At 36.0% G+C, this 26,243-nt stretch overlaps 1 protein-coding gene across 1 annotated transcript in view; it reads left to right on the top strand.

The window, feature by feature from the left end:
- USH2A (usherin) overlaps window positions 1-26,243 on the top strand; it is a 396,138-nt gene that overhangs the window by 38,131 nt on the left and 331,764 nt on the right. Inside the window, exons 3-10 of the mRNA XM_075749252.1 lie at window positions 1,292-1,421; window positions 2,591-2,654; window positions 4,973-5,267; window positions 6,548-6,732; window positions 9,829-10,050; window positions 11,353-11,446; window positions 20,787-20,982; window positions 21,785-21,915. Coding sequence (XP_075605367.1) covers window positions 1,292-1,421; window positions 2,591-2,654; window positions 4,973-5,267; window positions 6,548-6,732; window positions 9,829-10,050; window positions 11,353-11,446; window positions 20,787-20,982; window positions 21,785-21,915 — 1,317 coding nt within the window. The remainder of the gene's footprint in view (window positions 1-1,291; window positions 1,422-2,590; window positions 2,655-4,972; window positions 5,268-6,547; window positions 6,733-9,828; window positions 10,051-11,352; window positions 11,447-20,786; window positions 20,983-21,784; window positions 21,916-26,243) is intronic.

Genomic DNA, 26,243 nt, shown 5'->3' with positions numbered 1-26,243 from the left:
ACATATTATTCTTATGGAAGCAATTATTCCAGGTTTGTTTTGATTAGCGTGGGTATCAAGACAGGCTAAAGCACTCTAGTTTTATTTGGCCTCTGTAGACAGGATTCACAAGGCGTCCATATCTGCAAAGTGGAAATAACACTCTGTAAATTGGCAACAACAAAACAATGTTTCAAAAGCTGAAGGCTATCAAGCTCTTGTGAAATAAGCCTTATGCAAGCTAAATATTGCTAAAATTCAAGTAACTGCAGTCTTGCAAATAAATAACTTTCTGAAATAAATGAGATTAAGTTTGTTCAGTAAACAATTCAACAGTGTTCAAAAGTTTTGAATAAGTTGAACTTAATTTCTATCATTAACTTCATTAATGGGAAACTGACTGTAGCCACAATGCCTTCGGTTTTCATTTTGTATGTGTCTGTAGTTTTTAAATGAGTATTGAATGTCATAACATGGAAGGTTGTCAGGCACTCCCATATCATTAAGGGTTTTTTTTTCTAATTTTATGTAACCTAAACACGAGGATTTTTAATACAAAAAAAGTACTTTGTTAAAAGCTCAGCATCTTGTGACTTTGTGGAGCTGGGAGAATGCCATAAAGTATTTCTATGAACGTTAACTCAAATTTAAAATGAATTGGCAGGGAAGGGAAGGCTTGCAGAAAACGGTACCCTGGGGTGCTGGCTGAGTGCATATTCCTAGCCAAGGGTTCCCTTGATGTAAGGGAACTACCCACTGGGTGTAAAGCAGATGTAGCCAGTTCCTCTACCGTTCCTTTCAGCCCTTGTAGAAACAAACATGCTGGGGTTAGGGAGGCATTTTGGAGGGGTGTTAGAGGCCTGGTTGAAATGTGCTGCATTTGGTTATCCTGAGTATGGTAGATAGCCCCTTGAGGCCTGTATGAGTTGATGTGTACAAGAAGAGCTCTGACAGCTGTAACATGTGCCCATGGCCTGAAGTGGTGAAGTAGCTGTAACCAGCCTTGTACCTTGTGAAACAGACTCTTCTCCTTTTCCTCTCTTCCCCCTCCCCACCAGATCACTGTACCGTAGATTCTTCTTTGATTTAACCACTGTAGAAATGTTATACTCTGTGCATCTGAGTGATGATCTTAACTGGATTACTAATGGATGGAAAAGAGGTATCTATTCTCAGTAGGCACTGAAAATAAAGATACACAGCAAGTAGGTCAAAGTAATGTTAGTGGTTAATCAGTGATAGACACAAGATATAGAGAATTTAGTGATTGCATAATGAAGTTTGTGTTTGTCTGTTTGCATTGATGCTATAGGTACATCACAGCAGAATTAATTTCTTCTTGAATGGCTGGGAAGATGACAACACACCTTTTGATTCAAGGATTCTTGTGGGAACAGTTGCAGATGCTGATGGTACACTGCGAATTGGACAAAGTTTCACAGGTAAATCTTGTAGTATTTTATTGGAATGCACTGGAATATTGAAAAGAACATGTGCACCATGTGGTTAAAAAAATGTCAGTCGTTTTAAGGTATCTATTTGCTGCAAAGTAATTTCCTGCAGGAGAAAATTCCTATTGTACAATTAGCTTTCATAAAAGATTGGCTGAAAGATAGAAGTTTTGTAGGTTTATAACTTACTCTGTGTTACTGCATGTAGGTAGGTTTTCCTGCGTTCTCCAAAATGTGGGCCCGTAAAGTGACACATTCCATTAATTTATAGTCATAGTTTTTCTGAATAAATATACGAAACTATTTCAGAATGGGATTGTGTGTGGCCACTAGACTACACTCCTCTCCAGAGTCAGGAATAGAGCTGAAGATTTCTGGCTGTTCATGTTCTTCAGTTCTGTCAACACTCAAGTAAAGCACTAGCAGAATGAGAACCCCTCAGCCTCCAGTAATGCCTGTTAGTGTTACTCTTCATCTACATCTAGAATTTTATATGATACTACAGCATGACATGATCGTTGCAGAACAGCTGGGGGATGTTTTGTTGCTTTCCACAAATTATTGGCTCGGCAGATATAAGAACACTGACTACCACTCTTCAGGAACATGCAGAATTTGAAGCTCCTAAATATAACTATCTGTCACTTAAACAACTTTATTGTCCTCTTGGGCAAGAAAGTAGTTCTGTGCCCCGTTTCTTAAAGCTTGTGTGTGGAAAAGTGTTTTGTTGTGATTTTGATTCTGAATACTTGATAATTAATAAATATATAAAAGAAAGGAATATTTTTAAATGCTTTTTATCTTTATTGTATAAATTGATAGGTACAGTTGTACCTACTGTATCTCTTCTCTAATTAGAGGTGGCACATGGTCTGGCTCATTACTTCTGTCTAATGAGCCGATCCTTGTGCCACCTCTCTAATCAGAAAAGAGATAGGTACAAAATGTTCTTATAAAGTTGTTATAAATCATTCTTTTTTATCAAAAAAAAAAAAAAAAAAGTCACTGCCCTCTATAGTTTTGTCCAGGTCCAAGATGGTTTCATTCAGGAGGGGTAATTGTGCAAGAGAGATCTCTAAGTACTGAATTAAAGGTGCTCTCATGCAGTGCAAAGCTGCCTTCTGCTCCATAGATTACTTATTTATAGTATATTTTCTTAGGTTTAGAGCAATTTGTTGGAAGAATGCAAGATTTTCGATTTTACCCAGTGGCACTTACAAACAGGTAAAGAACCTTTATTTTGGTAAAAAAAAATAGGAGTGTGGTGAGAAGAAAGAATAGATAACAATATGTTTATTTCCCAAAATATAGTGCTTTTCTGTTGTCTCATTTAGATGATTGCTTATGATGTAGTTTACTGAACCTCATTTCAAAGATGACATTTAATCTAAAAAATCTTGAGTTAAAATAAATTCAACAACTTAATAGTTTTGCTTTTGAACTATTGCTTAAATATAGCTAGTATAAGGTAGTAGTATATGTAGTGCATACATAGTGAAACTCAACACTCACTAATAAACATGCTTTCCTTGTTATTTTTTGTCCCTGTTACAACCTGACCCTAGTGTTCTTGTGAAGAGTAGATCCAGTTGCTAGATTTCAATGCTTATAAACTATCTAGGTGTTATCAGCTCATGATTCTGACATAATAGTATGTGCTGATAAGCTTATTCCTGCTGGATGAGACTTGCCAAGCTTTCTCAGAGCTCCATGTAAACTGCAGGGCGAGGAAGGGAGCATAGCGGGCCAGTCCAGTTGAGACCACTTTTAATACTAGTGATCCAAGTGAAGAGGACAGGCACTCCAACTGATCAGCATGCTGGCTGCTGTGCATAGCAGTTCCTGGTTTCAGCTTCCCCATGGTATCAGACGTCCATGTTGGGTATTCTTGACACTCTCCCCACCCTACACACACACCCCTCTACCCTGAGGTGCTATTGTCTTAAGTGTTCATTGCTTTCTATATTGGATTGTCACCATAAGCTGCCAATGACTTTGCTAGCTTGGCCCACATAGCCCTGGGCAGTTGCTTTGACTTCCTCCATCCCTGAGGCCAAATTACGGTTGCCACTGCAATTTCTGTTGCCCTCCAGCCTCCCTTCCTAGCGCATTACAAGGAAATGTTACCTTTGTTATCCAGCTCATGCTGGATTAATCTAGTCAATTCAAGCTGGCCAGAAGTAGTCAGGTCCTATTTGTCTGCGTGGTGCTTCTGGGTAGGCTACACGCGATGACACTGGTGACTGCAGACCTTAAAGCTACTTAATGATAGTCTTTCAATAAAGTGTAGAGCAGCTTTCCAGGAACTTGGCTGTCTGCAGGATGTCACAATGAGCAGCGCTCCTATGATTTAAAGTATTAATATGAATCTGAATTCCAAGTTATATGAAAATCATGTTGGTTGTATTCTTTCAGAGCAGTGCTTGTCAAATCTTTTGAACTACAATTTAAGTCAGTGAAATGAATAAAGTTTAAAAATTGAAGGATAAGGTATTTTACAAAGTGTTGCAACCTAATGATGTCTTTGTAGATGTAGTTTTATATCCACAAATAACTTAGTGCAAAATGTTTATCTGGGATAAACTGTGAAGGAAAGTCTCGCCTGCATATCAGTCAATTTAAGTCTATGGCTATAAAAGGTCCCGTAACTTTGGGTTCTGTGGAATTTGTAGTGGTAGCTACCAAGTATTTATTCGCTTAATAAGTATATGAAAATCCTGTTCTTACTGATAAAGTAGGAAAATGGGAAAAGTAAGAGTTTTTTAATTTAAAAATTCAGTATCTTCTAGGCTCACAAAATCCTTCTTTTAGACCAGAGATAAGGAGATAAAGGTTTAGGTAACCTGCCCACGTTGTTCATGTATCTATCTGCTTGCCTACCTACATACCTGTGTATTTCAGTTGCTGATGTCAGAGGAAACTAAAGTGACTCAGTGGCTTTGACATGGGGTGTAAGAAGCAACCAGAGTGATTACAGACTGGGGCAACTAAAAAAAGTGGACATTTGTATTAGTTAAAATTGAAAATATTTCTATCCAGGTTTTCTAAGGTGCAATGAGATATTGCTCAAGCTGGTCTTTTTGGAGGATTTGAGTGCAAACATTTAACTCATCTGCAGTTGCAGGCAATATGCCCGTGCTATGGTATGCTTAAGAACAGCATCCAGACCACTGGAGTCAGACATAAAACATCAAGAGTTTTATTGGGCTGGATTCGTCCCACCTAGCTTTAGACATCCCAACAAGGAGATAATTTTCCTTGGCTCCGTACATATCCGTGAAGCAATGAAAGCAACTCCAGAGTGCTTCTTCACAAATGCCTTCTGAAGGTGCCTGCTGTTTACCATTAATTACGTAGGACCCTGGCCTGGTTCCTGCCTGACTGGCCCATTTATATGAGATGAAACCAGGCTTTTAGGGCTTCTATTATAATCTAAGCTGAATTTTGTTTAATCTATGAGCCTAGAGGCACAAAGTGGCACTTGTCTTTTTTTTTTTTTTTTTTAATCATGTATGTAATTACTTTTTTATATGCTGTGACAGAGACATTTTGGAAGTATTCTCTGGAAAATTTCCTCATCTGCATACCCAATCTGAGTGCCGCTGTCCTGGAAGTCATCCCCGTGTACACCCATTGATACAGAGGTACTGCATCCCTAATGGTGCAGATGATACAACTAACGATAGAGTGCTGAGGTTGGATGCAGAAGCCCATCCCCTGTATTACATCAATGATGATGACATTGGGACCACCTGGATTTCATCTGTGTTTGCTAATACTGCAGGTCTGGATCATGGTGTTTCCATCACAATAGATTTACAAAATGGACAGTATCAGGTAACGAGAAGATGACATTTGCTATTTATTAAAGCAAAACTGGGAGAATTTTGTAGACATTTCATTACAATTTTGAGGAAATTTAAACCTTATGCTTTAAGATGTTATCCTTAGAGGACCAGGAAGAAAACTTCTTTTATCAGCATGAAACAATGTGAAAGGCAACAGAATGCATTATGATTTTTGTCATTCTCTTTTGATGTGCCTTGGCTGATGTAACAAGCAGTAATCTAGAATAGACGTGTCAGAGTGGATATCCTGTGTGAAGATGCCAGTATTTAGAAATTGGTTGTTCTCTTTTAACTCCACTTTTGTAAATTTCAACTTTAATTTCCATTAAAACTTGAGGTGCTTGTTTTATACTTTCTGGTAGAAATCTGACTGCAGTCAAATAGAATTTAGCATGTCTGTGGCACACTGACATATCAGAGGGGATTTCTGTTTTGTAGATGTTCTGGATGTGGTAGTTTAGCCTCCTGAGCAATATGGAAGGAGAATTCGATAAGCAGACAAGGTTCCTGAAGAGGCCAGATTGCACATAATGCTTCACTATGCTGTTGAAGAGCGTCAGGATGTCTTGGACGAAGGGACATATCAGTAGTGGGGCTCCATTCACAATAGGGGCTCTACCAAATTTCTGTGTATTCTTTCTAGCTTATCTTTTTTCTTTTTTGTCATTAATGGTGATGAGGGAAAGAATATGATGGCAAGTTTTGGTTAAATAAGTAAGAATTAGTCCTTTAGTTAAAAGCGAGTTCAAATGCTTGTGAAGTTCTAAGGTTTGGCTTATTTGACACACGCATTTTGTATAATTTGGGGAAAGTGCTTTTTCACACAACATGGGGGATTTGATGACATTCCAAGCTAAAAAAAGGGAGATTCCTTAAAAAAAAAAAAAAAAAAAAAAAGTGTCTGTTATCAGACAAAACAACTCATCAAATATTTGGCAACACAAAGATATGCTCTTCATTTTTGCCAAAATAATATTACTGTAAGGCATCATGGACTTTAGCGCATTTTCAAATGGTCTTCAAGAAAAAGTGGAGTTCTGATGCAACAGTTCAGTTGTGTAATAATGTCTGAGAGATCAAAGAGCTTGTTTAACAAAAAAGGTTATCTTTGGTCTTAATTGGGAATATGTGGACTGAAATACTGGTTCTTTTTCTGTCTGTGAGTGATAAAGCAGACTGTATTGTCTCATTGAAAAAAGAAGTTTATATTCTCATTGTTTTACAACTTAGCCATTAATATCACTTTATAAATTTGTTATCTCCTTGTAGGTATTCTACATTATACTGCAGTTCTTTAGTCCACACCCTGAAGCAATAAGAATTGAAAGGAAAAAAAGAGATGATCTAAACTGGGAAGACTGGCAGTATTTTGCTAAAAATTGCAGTATTTTTGGAATGGATAACAATGGATCTCTGGAAAAACCAGACTCTGTCAACTGTCTCCAGCTTCCTAGGTATGAGTGGGTATTATCTGCATAATACAGATGCCTTGAGCAGGTAACATCCTGACATAATTCATTTCTATGTCCCAGTGAGATAGAATCTTTTAATTTGGTGTACTCATTTATTATGGGCTGCTGAGTACATAAAAGATCCCAAATCTGACCTTTCGATTGAAGATTGCCAAAAGGTCATCTGTCATTTTTATCAGATTTCAGACATAGAGGAATGTGACACAATTGATTTTTACTTTTGAGGTGGACTTACATGTTTGTGTTTGTGTTTTGGGGGGCTTTTGTCAGTAGAATTACAGAACGTTGAGATGAAGAGTAGAGGAAAGTACTGATACAACAGATTATTTTAAACTATCTGATGAATGTGAAAGTGTACCTGCTGATCTCTGAGAGTGCAACTTATTCTGAAGCTTAGAAGAGAGGCCAAACTTAAGTATAAAAGCCAATCATTCAGCCTTACTACTAATCATGCACAACATGTAAGAAATGGGTTGAAAATTGTATCTTGAAGCTTTCTAGTCTAAGCAAGAACTAAAATAAAACTGGGGCTGGGGAAGAAGGATTGTTACCATTTAGAAACATGTTGCAAGGCTTTTTACTAGACAGCCTGTGCAAATTTAAAAATATATAATATATACAATATACATTTCATAAATATAGTGTATAACATACATAAGATATAGTTAATATATATTATAATTTTACACACATACATGTATGTACATATATATTTGAATCTATACCACTACATGTATTCAAATATACTATCTTTTGCCTGAATTCAGATGCCAGTCAGTATTAGGCTTGTTTAGTACTTGGCTGGAAATCAGTGAGAAAATACAGTACCAGGTGCTGTAGGCATTTTGCTTTTTTGTTGTTGTTTCACTTTTGCTACCTTCCTAAGACTTTTCAAGTGTCAGCATCTTTGTTCTCCAGGAGTTCAGTATTCTGAGGAGAGGAGCATAAGGTCATCTGAGTTACATCAGTTTTCAGCAAAGGACTTTGAGCTTTATTGCTGATCCTTGGAGCAGAAGGTAGAGGAGAAGGGAAATCTCTTAAGCCAAACGTTTTTTGATAAATAATCCAAATGGGGTGTAATGCCCTTTTTAGCTCAGAAATACATATTTGTATCTTTTCTAAAGAGAACCGAGGAGTTAAGTATGAATTGTTTCCAGCAATATTATGTAAGTAGCACTATTTCTCCCCTTTGATAACATCCCAAATGATGATAGGAAGTGATATGAATGAATGATTTTGGGTACAGCTGATGTACAGAAAGCTTTGTTTAAAAGATAAGAAATACACCCTGTAATGGTGAGTATTCTGTGTACTCAGAGAAGTTACTGTTGGAACAATGCTCCAAATTTGTTTTAGCTGTGTAGCAGAGCTCCCTGCTGAGACCTTTATAGGAGGGGAAGGTGATTTTATTGTAAAACTAGTTTCTCTCTCTCTCTCATACCCACATACCTGTAAGCACCAAGAAGTGTCCAAATTATCTGTCTAGGATTTAGACACCAGTGTACTTGTATCCTGGTGGCCTAGCCAGGACTCCTTAGGTTGGCATAGAAGGCAAGTGACCTTGGCTTTGAAATCCTTACCATGTCTTGAGGGTTCTTGGTTTAGTGACCATGTGCTAGTGCTGAATGGACTCTTTTGTGTCCTTTAGGAAGTGAGAGTGCTTAAGGTTTTTCTTTCTTTATCCTGTACCACCTCTGTAAGTTAGCAGTTGCTCACTGTCCTTTATCCCCTTATCAGGGCCTTGAATCTTTGCTTAGTCTGAATATTGCCTGACCCTGGTTTTAGGCTCTTTGTTTTTCTGGTTTCCTGAGAAGCTGCGTGTAGATGCCCTAAGATCTTGATCATCTGCTTATCTAGGTGCCATCGGCCTTACAGTCCTTCTGCTGTTCCTTCTGGTGCTTCCATACCAAGATGGTGTTCTTCACCTGCCATTCGTACCTGTTTTAGCATTTCCGTTACAGCTCTATAAGTCATGCAAGAAAAATACTTTATTTAACTTTCTGCAGAAGGGAAGAGAGGACAATATCCCCTCAGAGAAACATACAGATAAATTCCACTGAGACTTTTGTGAATCACTGACCTGGATAGGGGCACAGTAAATTCAAAGGTCTTTCATGAAGACAGAGCAATATGACTCAGCAGACCTAGTCTAAATATGAATCTCATCTTTTGAAAGCTCAGAGATGTTTTGAAGTGATGTTAATTATGTTTTTTGAATGTAGTATGTCAGGTGCCAGGTGATACTGTGGGATACCTATTTTTGATGAGCCCATGTAGGTGTGCAAATAAGCAGACATTCTTGCCTCTTGTGGAGGCAAGTTTCACTCATAGCTGAACTATGACCATGAGATATGATTCATACCAAATTGTGCAAACATGGAGTTTATATATACTTCTTTACTCAACCTTTGCTGGAATTCTCAGGACTTTCCCCTTCTTGGGCTTAAATATACAGTTTTAGTCTCAATCCTGCTGCATTCCATTAAATTCTCTTGCACTTTACTCACTGGAAGGTGGCGTGTGTTTCTAACTCTGCTCACTCATTGAATGAGATAGATAAATGAGATAATACAGTCCAGCGACTCTGGAATTCAAAATGTAATTATTTCTGTATGGTTTTTACGTGTCTAGCAGGTATATAATTAACAAAATGGACATGTTAATTATTGTAGTAGTCATCTGAATGATTTCCTTATGTAGTCCAAGCATAGTTCATGTTTCTCAAAGACAACGTGTTAAACTTTTTGGAAATTTAGTGAAGGCGACACTGTATCAGTCACACTTCATTCATATTTTGAAGTTGCCCTTTATAGGCTTTCCTCTTAATTGGAAACTTAGGGCCTGAGAAGAGCATGGTAGTTTGGGGAAAACTAGACATATAGAAGACATTTCTTTTCCCCTGCTTGAATTCTGGTGACTGGAAATCCACTGACATAAGAATTTTCCCCAGAAACCACAAAAAAACCACCTACGCACAGTTAAGTGGAGACCCTCTCTGAGAAAAAAAAGATATTAGGAGATAGAATCTGTAAAATGTGACAGTTTGATTTTCATTTGTCTTCCTCTCTATTTAAACAGCTTTACACCGTATTCCCGTGGTAATCTAACTTTTAGTGTTCTTACCCCGGAACCAAATCACCGACCTGGTTACAATGATTTTTACAATACTCCATCTCTCCAAGACTTTGTAAAAGCTACACAAGTGAGGATTCATCTCCATGGCCAGTATCACACTACTGAGTCTTGGGTAAATTTTAGGCATAGATACTATGGAGTAAATGAAGTTACAGTCAGCGGAAGGTAGGTGTTATGGAACTCTTCCCCCACCCATCACTGCCTCCGACTACTACAGCTGTGCAAAGTATATAATCACCTGCCTAAAATTTAATGAAGTTGTTCTGCTTTTACATTTATGAATGAGAAGGGAATTTGGTCTGAAGCAGAGCATCAAATTTGAAATGATTGGTGTGCTGCTTTTTTAAAACATTTGCTCACATGTTATTTTAAAAGTAATTATACTTATTACACAAATCTGTCAAAAGCAGTCCTTTCCTTGGAATTACCAGTGCCTCTAAGCAAAGGCTTATGATTAAAAATGTGGCTTGTGCTTTACTTCAGTACCTCTTCCAAGTTTCATTATGGATTCCCAGACGTGGCAATTTGAAGTCTTAATGCAGAGCTCATTCTTTCTTTTAGCTGCAGTTTTCCTTTTAAAACTGGGCAGCTGTCAGTAAAAGTGTTACATTATCTGTGACTGACAACTTTATTGTATATGATAAGTGTGCCGTCTTGTGAAAGGACTAATTATGCCCTGCAAATAATATGCAAATTTGGCAATGAAATAGTTTCAAGAAGCATATGGTGCAGATTTTCGTTAATAAGTATTATTCCTGAAATTATTTTGGTACTTCTCGTTTTGAGAGAAAGCACCCCATTAGAGGTCATGTTTACCTTAAAATTTTCTGCACTACTAATATGTTTTGATTATTGATTGAGATGTGTTATGATAATGCTTTTACTAAAATAGCTACAATCTTGGTGACTATGTAATGGTAAAATTTCAGCTGTAGTTTGTAAAGCTATGCCATGCCCCCAGAGGAGCAACCCTTCAGGTAGACTGGGATGGTTATTGCCTATTAACTAATACTCTATAAAGATTTTTAGTAAGAAGTTGACTTTTTAACTGAGATCAAAATGGGTTAAACTAGAAGATTATGCTTGATATGGTTAAGATTTCTTGAAAAACTATAGCCACACTGTGAGGTGTAATATTTATGAATAATTGCCATTTATTTAATAAAATTTTACATATTAATGTTATTACTGAAATATAGTTTTCATTACATATTATATAAGGTAATAGTAGCTCTACTACACGGTGGTTTTTATTTTCTTGGAAAGCAATTGTTGATACTTAAAAATATGTTGAGTGAAATTTTTGTAGGTTACTGCACTTAACATTCTCTTTGGTGTTTATTTGTTCTTAACAAAGAACCAGACTGTGTAATACACAAAATCGTCTTTGTGAACACATTATATATATTGTTGGACAGATACATTTCCATATTTTAATTTTTTCTTCGCTACCTATTGTTCTTTCAGGTGTAATTGCCATGGCCATGCTGATAATTGTGATGCCACTACGGAACCGTATAGGTGCCTGTGTGTCAAGGAAAGCTATACAGAAGGAAATAATGTTAGTCTCTCCTTTGCCTATCTACATCACCTATGAACAGCCTCAAAAATTGGGATTTCAGTCCTGGGAAAAAGTGTGTGTATGTGTGTTAGTGTTGCCCTAGCTTTTATAGGAAAACTTTGCAAAGCAGGATTTGTATTAAATAAGGAAAAAACCCCACCACACACACATGCTCCCCCTGCCAAAAGCTATTCTACCACAGACCATTAGGAGTGCTGTGTTCAGGGATTTGATTTCTTGCTAGAGGATTATGCCACTTTCAAACATTAGATGCAAACCTGAATTCACAGCAGATGTACTTCAGGGTTTTTTTTTTTTTTTTTTTTGGGGGGGGGGGGGGGTGTGTGTGTTTGTTTTACTCTACAGTACTTTTAATCTGGTTCTATAGACTCCAGGCCCATTCAGTAGATGGAGTGCGGTAAGCACAGTCCTGGAGTTCCACTTCCAATTTAGCGTCATTTGAAAAGGAACAGTTCAAATGGTCCAAGACAGCTCTATGATGCAAACCAAAGCACAGTAAATGCAGAAAACTTGGAGATTTGCTTCAAAACTGCATGCCTAATCCAAGGTAAACCACTAACATAGATTTACCTTCTGATACTTGGAACGTCTGTAGATACTTGGGGCATCTGTAGATTGCAGTCTCTGACTTCAGCTAAGAATGAGATGTTTTGATGCAGTTTTACAAAATATGGCTAAGATAAGAAGAGTTAAAACGTTTTGGGCTTGATTTTACATGTCTCGCATAGTTAAGCATAGTTCAGAAAATACTGAGACATCCTGTACATATGGATTTGGAAGTTATTTTCTTGGGAGACTTATTATTTTGATCTGAATCAATGATTTGGGTAGTGGCTTTTTAAAACATTGAAAATTGAGCTTTGAACTTATTTAAGGACAGTCTGTAAATGTCAATTCCCCATACTTTTTACAGTCATATATGACATTTGGTTATCTTTAAAATGATCTGTGGTAGCAACATGATTGTTCTAACAAAAGAACAAACCTAATATTACTTTTTACCGCTCTGTGTTTTCAGATAGTTGATGTTAAGGTTAAATTTCTTGGAATTCATTAAAAGGCCATATTAAATCTAGATACAGTCTAGAAAAAAACATTCTTATCACAGCTTTGCTCTTAAGAGAATTTCTCAATAAAGAGGGATTTTGTGAAGCGTAGTGTGTAGTTGAAACTTACCAAGTTGCAAAATTATAATTTTCCAACTGGCTTTATAATTCTTGGCCATAGGAGAACCAAAATGGGGTGGTTTACTATAAGCCTTGATCTTCTAGAGAAATATGTATAGGAGAGTTTAGAATAATGGAAAAGATTCTGTCTCTAGATTAATTATTTATCTCAAAAATTCCCCCAAAAGCCCAAGAAAGAAAAATAAAAGAAGTTGAAGGTAAGAAAGAATGAGTTACATCAGAGGAATGAATCCTGCAATCCCACTGAATGTTAGGTTTCCATCACGAGTACGTGTTGTATTCCTTGCTATATTTATGCCTTTTGGAAATAGGCTTTCTAAAAATTAAGAACTGGGTTATGGAATAGCAACAGCAGTAGGAAAGGGGAGACTAATCTCACATCAAAAAACTCCCAAGCAGTCAGTGTTTGCTAGAGCAGAGCAAGAAGTGTTAGCCTGACTGTGTTTGATATTGTGCTTATCATGTGAAAGATCTTTGTAAAATTTCATAGGGGAACTAAGTTTTCTAGTTTCTTTAAGTAGAAGTGTAGGATCTACAGTTTAAATGGGATTTCAACAGAAATTTGAAGTTTTTAGATGGGTCAAATTAGAAAAAAAATTCAAACTGACAATGTCCCTTTAATTAGAACACACATTGTGAAATGTTACTTTGTAGGGATTAATTATAAATATTTAATAAGATTTGGAAGTTCACCAAGCACTCTTGCAAGACTTATGCTACCTTGTGAAAACAAACCAAATACATCATTAAAATGTATCTGCCTTATCAGATATTTTCTGTCAATGTTAATGGGTTGTTCCAATGAGTTGTCATGTTTTTGATTTGGCATATATGCATTCTAACTATAATTGAAATGCTTGAATTAACTGTATTCATTCAGAGCAGAATAAGGATGTTTAATTATTTTCCTCATTCTTTAATAACCATGTCAGTATCTACTAAATACAAAATAAAATAGGAGTAGTAATAATTTAGAATTAATATTTGCAAATATATCATTAACTACTTTTATCAAGGATTTACATGAAATCCAAACAGATTAAAGGTTTTGGGTTTTTGTAAGGCAAACACTTAAAAGCAAAACCAAAATCCATTCTGGTTTTTGACTTATCATTGACATTGATAAAACTGTCTTATAGATTTGTGCTTATGCTTCTCGGGCACCCACCCCAGTGAATTAAGCATTTTAAAATTATTATTATTATTATTTTGGATTTAATTAAGCATTTGATGAAGGAACTTTCCAAATATAAACTTTTTGTGAGGGAGGGGGCACATTTTTTGAGAAGAAATTGTGCTGTCAGCAAACAGTCTTTTTTTAACTTCTGTCCTGTGCTAGCAGTAAGTCACCAACAACTGAGAGGGTATAAGAAGGTTTTTGGGTTTGGTTTTTTTTATTATTATTATTATCTTGGACCAGAAATCAGAGATCTCTTGACAAGCTCTTAACATATGGCAGAGTATGTCCTTGTCACATTTACACTTAATACAACTAAAAGTACCATCTTGAATTTATCTGGCGTGTACATCTGGATAGTTGTTGTGTAGCAAAGCAATACTAGAAATGAAAATTTTGCATAATTCATTACAAATTAAAATGTTTAGTTATTTGCATCACCATGTTATGAAATTTGACATACTAAATGGGATTTCTTTTTTTTTAATTTTCCTCTGTGTTCTGTTTTGATGAAGAAATATGTTGCTATTAAATTTGAGATGATATGAAGAAGGGAATGCTTAAGAAGGGCTTGCAGATGTTGAAGGGCCAGATTAGGAAAGAAGAGGAAATAAATCCTCACAGAGCTTGTCTTTCATCTTATGAAAAAAATGTTAAGCTTCTTTATTTACAAGTTGTTTTGTAAATGCCTTGTGTCCTGCTTTGGGAAATAGCTTTGCCTTTTACAAATGAAAACTCAGGCATCAAGAGCAGAGCCCAGATTTTGGTAACATTTATACGCAAAGACTAATTTATAGACATGAGTAATAGTAAGTTCAAAAACTTTGCATGATGTCACATGATGGAAACAGCCCATGAAAAAAGATGACAAGCAAACAAGGTCAGCCTTACTTTACAACCTCAGAGCCTCCTTTAAATTGGTCATACAGAAGATTAATGGCAAAATATACAGGCATAATTGTAGAAATAATAGTAGAAAATATAATTTAAAATAAAGAAAGCAACTCTGATAAATGCTTGAGACGGTATGAATGGAAATGAGAGAGTGACTGAATACAGTAAAGGCTTCAAGTCTTCAGAATTTTTGTGCAAGTAATTAATGGCCTTAAACATCTGCAGTCTGAAAACTGGATATGGCATTGTTGATTTACCAAGAATTGGATAAATAAGGCTTTTTATGTTGTTACAGAAGAATCTGTCTAAATCTTAGTTAAAGGTCAATCTGTATCATCATGTCAGATGTTGGAATTAATGATACATAGTACCTGAGGAGCTGTAAATATTAACTATAGTAAGTGGTCACTCAATAACAAAGATTTCTAGCTTGCAGAAGCAAGCAAGCTAGCAAAAATTGCACTTTTCGGTAAGCTCTGTGCCATAATTTGTGTATCCAGAGGATAGGCCTGGGAGGAAGCTGGATATATAAGAATGAAAAGAAAGGAAATAGAGCAGACAGGTGGTTGACTGGAATTTTAGGAAGCAGCAAGCAGAAGGGCATCTAGTCCAGTAGTCTTAACTGCCTGAAAATTCTAGATAACTTTTGTCATGCCTGTGGAAGTTATGGGTTTGTCCATGAATCTACCCCTGGAAAACTGGTGTAATTTCACAGTTCAAAGATCCAAGCTTCTAAAACAATTTGTGGACGAGCATTGCTGAAATACTGAAAGAACTCATTGCAGTCTCAGATACCTCATGATTTGTTGCACAGGTGGTGATATACTGAAGGAATTGTGAAGTGATCATTATCCCTTACACGTTTTGATCGGATGTTTGTAAGTTTTACTTGAGGTAGGCAGATGGCAACTAGCATTATGGTTGTCGTTGTTACGTCTCAGAAATTAAGGCGGCTCTCCGATCTGAAAATGATTTTCAGGGGCTTATCCACTGTGCAGAATATTTATTTCATTTAATGTGAAAGAAAATGGAGACACAACTGGGGTGGTGCTTCACTGTTGTTGGAAGTAGCTGTTGTAAATCATAGTTCTGCATATATTTATTGACTTTCTATGATTTTTCATATATTCCATATAAGTACCCAAGTGATTAGCTAATCTGTTTTTTTCTTCTTTTACCCCACTAAAACTATTATTTAAAAAAAAAAAAATAAAAAAAATCCCATGCAATAGCTTCCTCAGAAGAGTGAAATTAACCTTTGAATACCTAGTAACTGTGGCTATGGCACACTCTAATGTTACAAGAGAATGAAATTCAAAGGCTTATTCCAAATAAACAAGGTAGAAAGGGGGGGAAAATAAACACAAGAACTTTTACAATTTAATAGCGTGAGCAAGTCAGAGCTTTGGCAAAACAGAACATGGCAAACTCATCAGCTGCAAAACATACCTTCTCCCTCTCTTTTATTTTACAGAAGTTCTACAGGGTTGGAGTCTAAATGAGAGTTAGATGGAGTGGATGCCTGATTTGAATAGAATTGAATCAGATAGCTTTGATTTTTAATCCTGGAGAATTTAAGTGTGAATTAATTTACTGAGCAGCCTGATTGTCAGAATTAGTATGGTTGCATATGCTTTGATTTTGTAGGACTTAGTGTGGCTTCAAAAACTTGACCAAAAAAAGCATAAATGAAAGAGGAGTTGAATAGAAATATATCTTATGCTGCCTGACTACATCTGTGCCAGCGTTTGAGATCTCAGTTGTGTCCCATTATTGGAATCTGGCATTCAGCATGGTAGATAGGATGTTCTATGCCAGTCAGGTTCTTTGTCAGTCACTTCACCATCGCAAAGCAGCAGTAGTATCTTTTCTTAGAATGCTATTTGGCATACAGTATTTGTAAACCATCTGTTACGGCTGCGCTTACTTTATAAAATTATGCTGCATCCTTTTAAGGTACATGGAGTGTTACAATGGAACCCCATAAGATACCCTTCACTTCTATTCTGTCTTCCTTAGTCACTTGGAGTCACTTAAAATGTTCTAGCTTCTTTTTTTTTTTTTTTTTCCTTTTTCTCTAATAAAACCTGACTTTTGAATTTAAAAGCTCTTTGATCTTTGGGGAGTTCACAAGACAGATATGGCTCAAAGATCTGCTAACATGTGGTCTTGATAGACAGTCAAATGCTGTAGTGAGGGTGCTGAGGAAAAGCCACGGGGAAATTAAGATGCCTGTCTTCAGAGCAGTGCTAAACTACACTGGAATAGGTATTGCCTAGAAGCCGTATTTATTTGGCTAATGAAACTAAATGGAATGAAAGCGTAGTGCCCATTTAAGTACGGACTGGGATCTTGTAAGAAGGAAAAAACAGTATGTGACTAACTATCCTATTATTGTCAACACTTACAGGGCAGCACATGGTTGGGTGATACACATAATGGAGTTTTTCAAAGACACAACAGCATTTCAAAATGCCTGACAAAGAGACATTCTAATCTTGATATCACTTCAGCAGGTTTTTATATCAGTGTACCATTAATAACATATGTATATTATAGAAGTATAATATAAGTATTATAGGTGTGTATGTACACTGGTTTTTGCAACTGAACTTTGACAAGTGTGAGATGGGAACTTCTACTTAGGTAGAAGAAAAGGAATAAGTTCTACATAACATTACAGAAAAAAATGAAAAAATACCACCCAGAGAAAAGCAGTGGGGTATTTTTAAAAGTGTTGGAGTAGAATGTTCTAGTTGATCATAGAATCATGGAATGGTTTGGGTTGGAAGGGACCTTAAAGATCATCTAGTTCCAACCCCACTTATTGCAGGTCTTAAAGCATTGTTACCATAGCATTCTGAAGTACTTCTCTGAATATTTGTTGACTGTTTCTTCAGAGGCACTGTCCTCAGCATTCTTAGTGGCTAATAAGGAAGTTGATACATAAAGGCTTAGGCTGAAGTCACTGGTGATCTTTCCATAAGTGTGCTGGATTCAGGAATTTTGAGAAGGTAAGTTTTTAATAATAATAATAAAAATATTCCTGAATTCATTATTGGAAATAATTTTTTATTTGTACTTTTAGACTAATGAATTGGGCCAAGATGAGCTAGGTATTTTGACCATCTGGATCCATGTAATGTTTATTCAGAAAACTGTTTTCACAGAAAGTTCACATACTATATATCAAGACGACATGTTTGCTATCATCCACAGGGAAAGCCATATATTTAACATGTTTTCTGAAGGGTCTAGATGTAACTGAGAATAAGGACATTGGCATGTTTATGGGTTTTACAGCTATGGAAAAAGGGCTGCTTGTGTCAAGAATTAACATTCTTTGTAAATCCATTGCTAGACCTTGTTCAGATTTGTCAAAGGTTTTTTGGGAACTTACCTATCCACTTTACGTGTGGTAGCCAAGAATCGAAACCTGAATCTCTTGATACCTTTGAAAATCTCAATAACTATGCTTTAGACAATGCAGAGTTTACATTTGGTGAATGAAGACCTGAAGATTTCCATGTATATATCATCACGCTACCAAAAGTTAAAGTTAAACACAGCAGGTCTGGAAGCTAAATGCAATTTCTTAACCTAATAAAGGTGTGACAAACTCAGCAGGATGAGGTGGGGATCCAGTGCACTTTTTTTAATGCGTACAGGTCTGACAACTTCTAGAACAGCAATTGTTTCACCGTCACTGGCAACTTTTGAATGACCAGCTTTTTGCCAAGGCTTTTAAAAAGTTTTGTCAAAGTTTCAATAGTCACAGAACAAGAGACGTGGTAGTTCAAAGAGGATCCATGCTATGTAATCAAATGCCATCTTTTTTCTCTTACTCCCTAGTGCTTGTTTGTCATTTACAATAGGTGCAAGCACAGGTGGGCATAAGTAACTGATCTAAGATTAAATCTGAAAAAAAAAAGACAAATGCTCTCAGTTGCTACGTGGCTGGCCAGGCACAAATGGAAATTCAGGGCTGGCAGGTTGGTAGCTATTCCTGTACTGTTTTCCTTTCAAGGAGGATGTATTTCCGTAGACATGCTGCAAGGAGGAAGCTGCATCAGTGGGATGGTTTGGCTGGGAGCTCAGGTTTCCTTCTTGCACATCCCAAGTTGTGTAATGCCTGAATGAACGCTTTTGTTTCATGTGGCTGGTGCTGTGTGATGCTGATTTTCCTCCAGGTAGGGACAAAGGGAGTGACTAGAGAGAGGAAAGATAGATGCGAATGAGGGAGGGATTGGAATAAGTTTAAGTCATGTAACTTGTGTAACAGTTGTAGTCAAGGCGTTCCCCTCAGTGCACTTGAACTGGGCTCATTCTTATTAGCAGTGATTCTTCTCATAAACAAAGGTCAGAGCTCAAGGTCTCAAGTGAAGCCCTGTTAATTTTTGTCCTGAAACCTCCTTTTTCTCTCATTGTGGTGACATAGATTTTTGTTGTTTTGTTTTGATTTTAACAGATTGCAAAAAGGTGCAGTGGTTGTTATCTTACCTCTTTCTGCTAATTTCATTTATTAAAACTAATTTTCAGCAGATAAATTCTTTCATTTTCTCTCCCAAGTTGCTTTTGTTATGAGTTACCGCTGTCCCACAATGCTTGGACTATCTTAATCTTTTGGTTTCTAATTCAGCTTCTCATTTTACCCACAGCTGATGCTTTTCCAGCTGTGATGAAAGAGTTTAGAAACTTAAGAATAGTTTCCTAATGGTCAGTGTATAGATGATGTAGGGACACTGGGCCTAAATAGTAGAATAGTAGTTGGAATAGTAGACATGAAGAAAGATGAGTATACTTCTGAAACTTAAGAAGGAAGTTGCCCAAATACTTTACAGAAGCAACTTACTCTGAAGCATTTAAATTCTTTCTGAAAGATGGAAATTATAATTGTAATATATTTTGTTTCTTAGATCCACCAAGGTACCAGTATTTTGGGAATGGACTTTTAGTAATGCCAGTTAAATTTAAAAAAAAAAAAAAAAAAATTCTTCTAAACAAACATCTCTCCAGTGCCAACGTAGTATTTTTTGAGCCAATTTCATAAAAACTAGTTGTATCATTCACCATAAAGAGAATGTAATTATCCAAAATGCTATCCATTCATTAACTTTAAGAAGTCTAATTTGATTTTAGTTCTTGATGAACCAGTAGGCACAATAAATTATCTCCTTTAAGTTTTGTAGTGTCTATTATGAACATTATTCCAACTTCATATTCTTTACAAAGCTCTACTTCGAAAGTAGTATTGTGAGTTTGTCCAAATAAAAAATCAGCTTCTGAGGTGCTCCTGAACTACTTAAAAAAATATTTTTACTAGTTTGGATTTAAGCTAATTAAGTACTTGAATAACATCAGCCTTTGTATCTAATAAATTTGGAAAGAATTAAAGAAAACAAGACAGTTTGTTTAGGTGTTTGTTTAAACAATGTGCCTGGTATCCTAGTATTGCGTTGGTGTTATATTTAAAAATATAACTTGACAGAGTTGAATATGTATAGAGATTTGTAGTTTTTGTTGAAAATTTTTTCCTGAAAATTTCATGACATAAATGCATGTTAAGAAGTACTGACATTTCAGATATGCTGTACAACACATATCTGGCCATAAGAGGCCTTTTGTTTCACTCACAGGGTGAAATGGTAACTGTACAAACTACAGTAAGAGACATTTTTTAAAATGCATCCAAATGGATGCATTAGGTGAATGTCTTCTGTGCTTCAAACACACTAGGCACCATTTTGCATCTTTAGAAGTTTAACTAAATCCGAATCTCAAGACATTAGCCTGTGTTGAGTATCTAAATACTTAAAATTTTATTCTTCCGCCCACCTTTCTTGAATTCGATCTGTTGTTAAAGTAACTTAAAAAGATTAAAAAGAAAAAAAAGTTGGTCTTGTTATTTCCCTGTATGCTTTCTCATTTCTTCTCTAAAAGCAATATTTTAAATATTTAAATAGAGGAAAACACATAGAATGAAAAATGAATATAGAGAGTATAATAGTGTTCTTGTAAGGTAAAGAAATAGTATTTTCTCTTTTCTTTTTTTTTATTTCAGTGCGATCGCTGTTTGCCATTGTACAATGACAAGCCTTTTCGTCCAGGTGACCAAGTTCATGCCTATAATTGCAAACCTTGTCGATGTTACGGCCATGCGGTAAGCTGCCACTATGACTTAGCAATGGACCCTTTTCCTCAGGAACACTACAGGGGCAGTGGTGGAGTGTGTGATAACTGTCAACACAACACAGCTGGTAAGTCACACAAAAGACAATGGACTGTTTGTTTTACAATCATTTTTTGGCTAAGTCTTGTGTTGGCTGAAATTAGTAAAGCTCAATGGCTGACATTCCAATAAATTCTCATGTATGTGTATTTTTAAACTACTCAGAGCAGCAATCACAGTTGTGTCAATATTTAAGCTACAGGAAAGAAAATACTGCTAAAATTTGATCCAATCTTATATAAAATCTTCCATGCAAAACACATTCTAATAAATAATTAGAATGTATAGTTTCAAAGCTTTTTCCATTACATGTGCTAAAGCATTTAAATCCAGAATATCATCTTTCTAATTGAACCAGTTTAACAGATAACATATTAAAAATGTAGTCAAATTTTGCTCTAATGTCAGTTTCTTGCTTATTGAGTAAAGGTTTCTAATCTGTTTAAGTAGTATACTTGAATACTTTTTTTTAACAGTTCTCTTCTATTTCAGTTTTCTTGGTTTTCTTTTTTTTCCTTTACTAGACAAAAGTTTCAGGTTCAACGATAATTTTTCCAAAAAATGTATAGGCATTTGCATGGCACAGCTTTTATATAAGTGTGGTATTATATAACAGATGGAAGTTTAATGGAGTAAAACATAGTTTGTAACAGGTTCATTGTTTCATATGCTCTGGATCACTAAATTGGCAGGTAGAGATGAAAGGTGCATTAAAATGGACGTCCTGAAAATTATAGAATTCTCTCAAAGGAATAGAGTCTTTAATTTTGAATTATACAGCTAATTTTAATGAATTGGAAGCCATAATGCATAACCTTTCTTTCATGCAGGAAGGAACTGTGAGCTGTGCAAGGATTTCCATTACAGACAAGCAGGTGCAGATCTTTCAGCCATTGATGTTTGCAAACCCTGTGACTGTTATGCAACAGGCACCAAAAACAAGAGCCTCCTGTGTGATAATGTAAGTAGCCTCAATACAGAAAAATGACAAAACATTTTAATCAGTTGGGTAGACGGCAATAGGATTTTACAAAGTGTATTTAGATGGTAGCTACTAATGCTTAAGTTCAGCCTTTTCAAAATGATAATTGATTTGCATCAGAGACTGAAAGCCACGACAACACAGAAAGCAATTTGAGACGTACTGTTGAAGAGTTCTTCATCTAGATCAGCAAGAGACATAAAAGATGCTGTATGAATTTTCAAAAATGAATAGTAGTTTTGAGATATTAACAGGTGCTCTGTGCACTCAGTGATGTTAAAACATCCAGGTTTTGAGTGTTTTTGAAGGTCTTGAACCTGTCTTAAAATTTCTAATAGATTTTGAAAATTCAGGCAATAAGCTGAGCTTGAAATTGAACTAAAATTAAGATAGTTTTCCCTGTAATAAGACAAAGATTGATCTCCTTTGTAATTTATAAAGTCCATTTAAAAAAAAGAAACCCACAAAATGATGCTGAAAAGAGATCATCATCAACTACACTTTTTAAGCCTATGGACATCGCTGACATGCAACACGTATAGTCCGATAACAAATCTAACTTTCAAAACATGCATATAAAAAAAAAAAAGAGGAAAAGCTGCAGAAGTTTTGAGCATGTATTAAAAAGATATTGTGGTTCATGTTCTATTCACATATGTCCTGTCCATTGCGAAAATTCAAATTTTGTTAGGAATAGGGAAGAAATAGCTTCTTTGTCTGAAATGTATTTTAAAAACATTTTAACAGTAGAACTTTCTCTTCAGGGAGTTGAGATAGAACTTCTTCAGCTTGTTGCCACATTTTCTGTCTCTTCTTTTTTCCAAACTTTTTTCATAAAACAATCTCTAGCATTTTTCATATGATGTCCATTGTTATTGCATTTTATTTAACGGTAAGCTCTTGTGGATCCTGTTGAATTTTCATCCTTGGTACTATAGTGGTACAAATACATACCCTATTTGACTCAGTGCGCCTTCACAGGACTTGTGCCCCGGTGCATATGCTCAGTGATATGCAAACTTAGCACAATGAGTTTTTTAAAATAATCTCCTGTAGTACAAATAAAAATTAATTTTAATTTCCTGTCTTCTGAACATGATACTTTTTGCCAGCATCACGAAAGGAAAAAACCTTGGAAAACACAGATATCTTGTGAGGACTATTTTTTAAGGTACAGAAAAAATGAAAGCAACTGCTAATTTGCTTGTCTGTGTTTTCTGGTGAAATGTTAACCTAAACCAACTTTATCTGGGATTAATAATCAGAGGAAGAGTAGTTTACAGAAATCACTGATTTCACAGTAAAATATACAAGAACGTTGAGGAAGCTTGACTATGACAGTATGAACGGGGAGAGAAAATGGGAAAAATAAGGGAGACTGTATTTCTTGATAAAGCATCAATTGACTGCTATAGTAGAAGCAGAGCAGGAAAAAATGATTAAGAGGCATTAAAGAATAGATTAATAAGGCTGGGGACTAAAGGCTGAAATGAATTACATGAAATAGGAAGGCATCATTGAAGGAAGTGTTTCCAAATTTGACCTGTGGAAGATGGAATTGTAAGGAATAAGGACCCTACTCATGAAAATTAATTGTCACGTCACAATGATAATTTTCAAGGAAATATGCCAAAAATGGGGCAGAATACACTTTTACTGCATAATTTACCATTTTCTGCAGTTCATTTTTTTTCTTTTCACAAAGTGCCAATTGTGTCACTAAATTCGAAGAGGTAGAGTTCCAAAATTAATCCACTGAATGGTAAATTAATCTATTGAATCACACAGAATATTTCTCATCAAATGAGGTATTATTGATGTAGATAGTTTACAGGATGGGTAGAAGAGCTTACTGCAACATGGTTACTCCCATCTCAGTTCTTTGGACTGATCATGAAAACTTTATGCCTGTTCTGTTCACTTACTTCGCTCTACCCTTGGTGAGAAATACACGCGGGTGTGTACCATTTCTCAGTTGCATAGGTTCTCAGTTCTCATATGTCTGTAGATCATGTCCAATTACAGATCAGTGTGTAACTTAATTTGTTAGTGCAAACTAACTTATTAAAATCTTCAAGATTATAATTTTATGGTTTATAGTAATGAGTGGGATTTTAGAAGAGAGGTGTAGCAGCACATCCATGATCAATCCATTAGACCTTTTTTGCAAAGAGGGGTCTTCCCTTGAGGCTGGTGGGTACAACAGAGAATCGCTACAGCCTGATATAATTTGTCCGCTTCTGTGCTAGTTATTGACACCTAATCAGTGTAGAAAAGATACACATTGATCGCATTCTCTTTGCGAATGTTTGTCACAAAATATTTCAAACAATCAAAAAGTCCAGATGAATTATTTGAAGTGCCTGAGTTTTATGGGAGTGAAAGAAGGATTTGCTGCCGCCTTCCCTTCTCTCTAACCATTCACACATGAGAAAATTCTGCCAGAATACTGCTGATGTGATCGTTCTTGCTCTGTATGGAGAGCTGGAGATTAATTTCTTCTGGCCCTTATACCACAATCCTTGACTCATTTTCCTGTGCAGCTTTTTACCCAGACTGCTCTACAAATGCTTACATATTCAATCAGGCACAGCAGTTTGTAGTCCTTTCATGATTCTATTATAATATGCCATATATAATGGTGTGGAAAAAAAGCACTCTTTTCCAGGGCACTTGTTTCTAGGCGAAGCTGAAAGTGCTGCTATTGCTTTTAGCCAGTCTTTGGAAGTACCATTCTGATCTCAGTGAATTTAGGCATCTTCTTTTACTCAGCTTTTGCTGATTTCTAAAAATTTACTCTTAATGTGCAAATAAATAGATATCATATACATATCAGTGCAAAGAAGTTGTACTTTACTGCAGAGGATATTGTTCAGAGTTGCAAAGACTTAATTGCCTTCTGCCAAGGTGGCAGCCGTATTGTGTTGCAAGAAAACTCGAAGGCATGACGATGAACAAAATGTTAGTTACTGGTTTATCTGAGGAGTCAAATGAAAACACAGATGCCAGTGCTACCAAGTAAGCCTTTGAACAGGCTTCAGATTTCACCTTTCTGTATACTCCCTAAATATTGGTCTTTTGAATTTCTTCATTTTTTCCTCTCAGAATTTCAAATGTTTGATTTAACTTTTTAATACATAATGGAAAAGCTAGCTAGTAGCTGTGTATGCATATGTATTTTAAACCAAAGTAGCATCTTTATTTCTTATAATTTTATTTCTGAGTTGATAATTTTTTTGATCTAAAATTAGAATGAGTATTCCTCTGTTCTCATTTTTCCACCTACGCAGTTTTCAACTCCCTTATTGTGATTGACAATAAATAAATAACTGGAATGTGTGTTACAATGGAAAGAACATATGTAAAGCAGTTAATTAAGGGCATTTCAGTCAACAGATATATCAAATAGAATAAGGAATATAAAGGATGCAAATTTGTCAATGAAAAGCTCATGTGCACAAAGGAGTCCATAAAAAAAAAATCAAGTTATAAAACACTGTGTGTATTCTCAATCCTGGGTTTCCCTTCATGGAAGGCCTTTAATCTTACCGATAAAATGAGGGAAAATAAGCTTTTTATGTTAAACAACTCCTTGGCTTCATTTCTGATGGGTTTTATACCATGGAAATGCTGGTTTTCTGTGATAGTTTGTCAAGTTATTTTGGGGATTTGGTCCACTCGCACCCTTTTGAGTGTCATGGGCAGAGGGTGAACACCTCATTTTACATTTTGAGCAGAAGTAGTAGAAAGCTACTGCCTTTTTGAAAGTCATTGTATGTGATGTCAAGAAGAGATAGCAGGGGAGTGAAAAGGAACTTCATTATTGCTGCTTATTCAATTTTCTGTTCCCAAAGCTACAATATTGAGAATACTCTCAGGTATTTGGTGGTCAGACCATTAACCTATGTGTATGAGCCAGCACACAGTACAGTTCTCATTTCCTAAACTGAAGAAAAGGAAAAGTTAAGTTCTCAGCTCACTTGCTCCCCTCTCTCACTTCTTGAGATTGCAGTCAACTGAATGCTGGGGTCCTGGCCAGATTTACGTCAAGTAAGAACGTAGTGAGAAGTCTGTGATTAGCATTTGTATCAAAAAGGCAAAACATTGAGATTGGTACCGATTAATTGCAAAGCCAGCAGTGGTTGGATGAACAGAAAGAATTTCATGCAGGACCTGTATATACCCATAGGTCTTAAAATGTAAGTTTCAGGGCGTTGCCAGCTGGTCAACGGAAGGCGCTTCTGTCCTGATAGAGGCTAATAATTGAAATTAGTCTTGCTCAACCAATCACAAAAGGGGTTTTTATC

Source organism: Balearica regulorum, chromosome 3, assembly GCF_011004875.1.
Source record: "Balearica regulorum gibbericeps isolate bBalReg1 chromosome 3, bBalReg1.pri, whole genome shotgun sequence".
Lineage (NCBI taxonomy): Eukaryota > Metazoa > Chordata > Aves > Gruiformes > Gruidae > Balearica > Balearica regulorum.
Note: the sequence above shows the minus strand (reverse complement) of the source record. Positions and strands in the feature narration are given on the sequence as shown.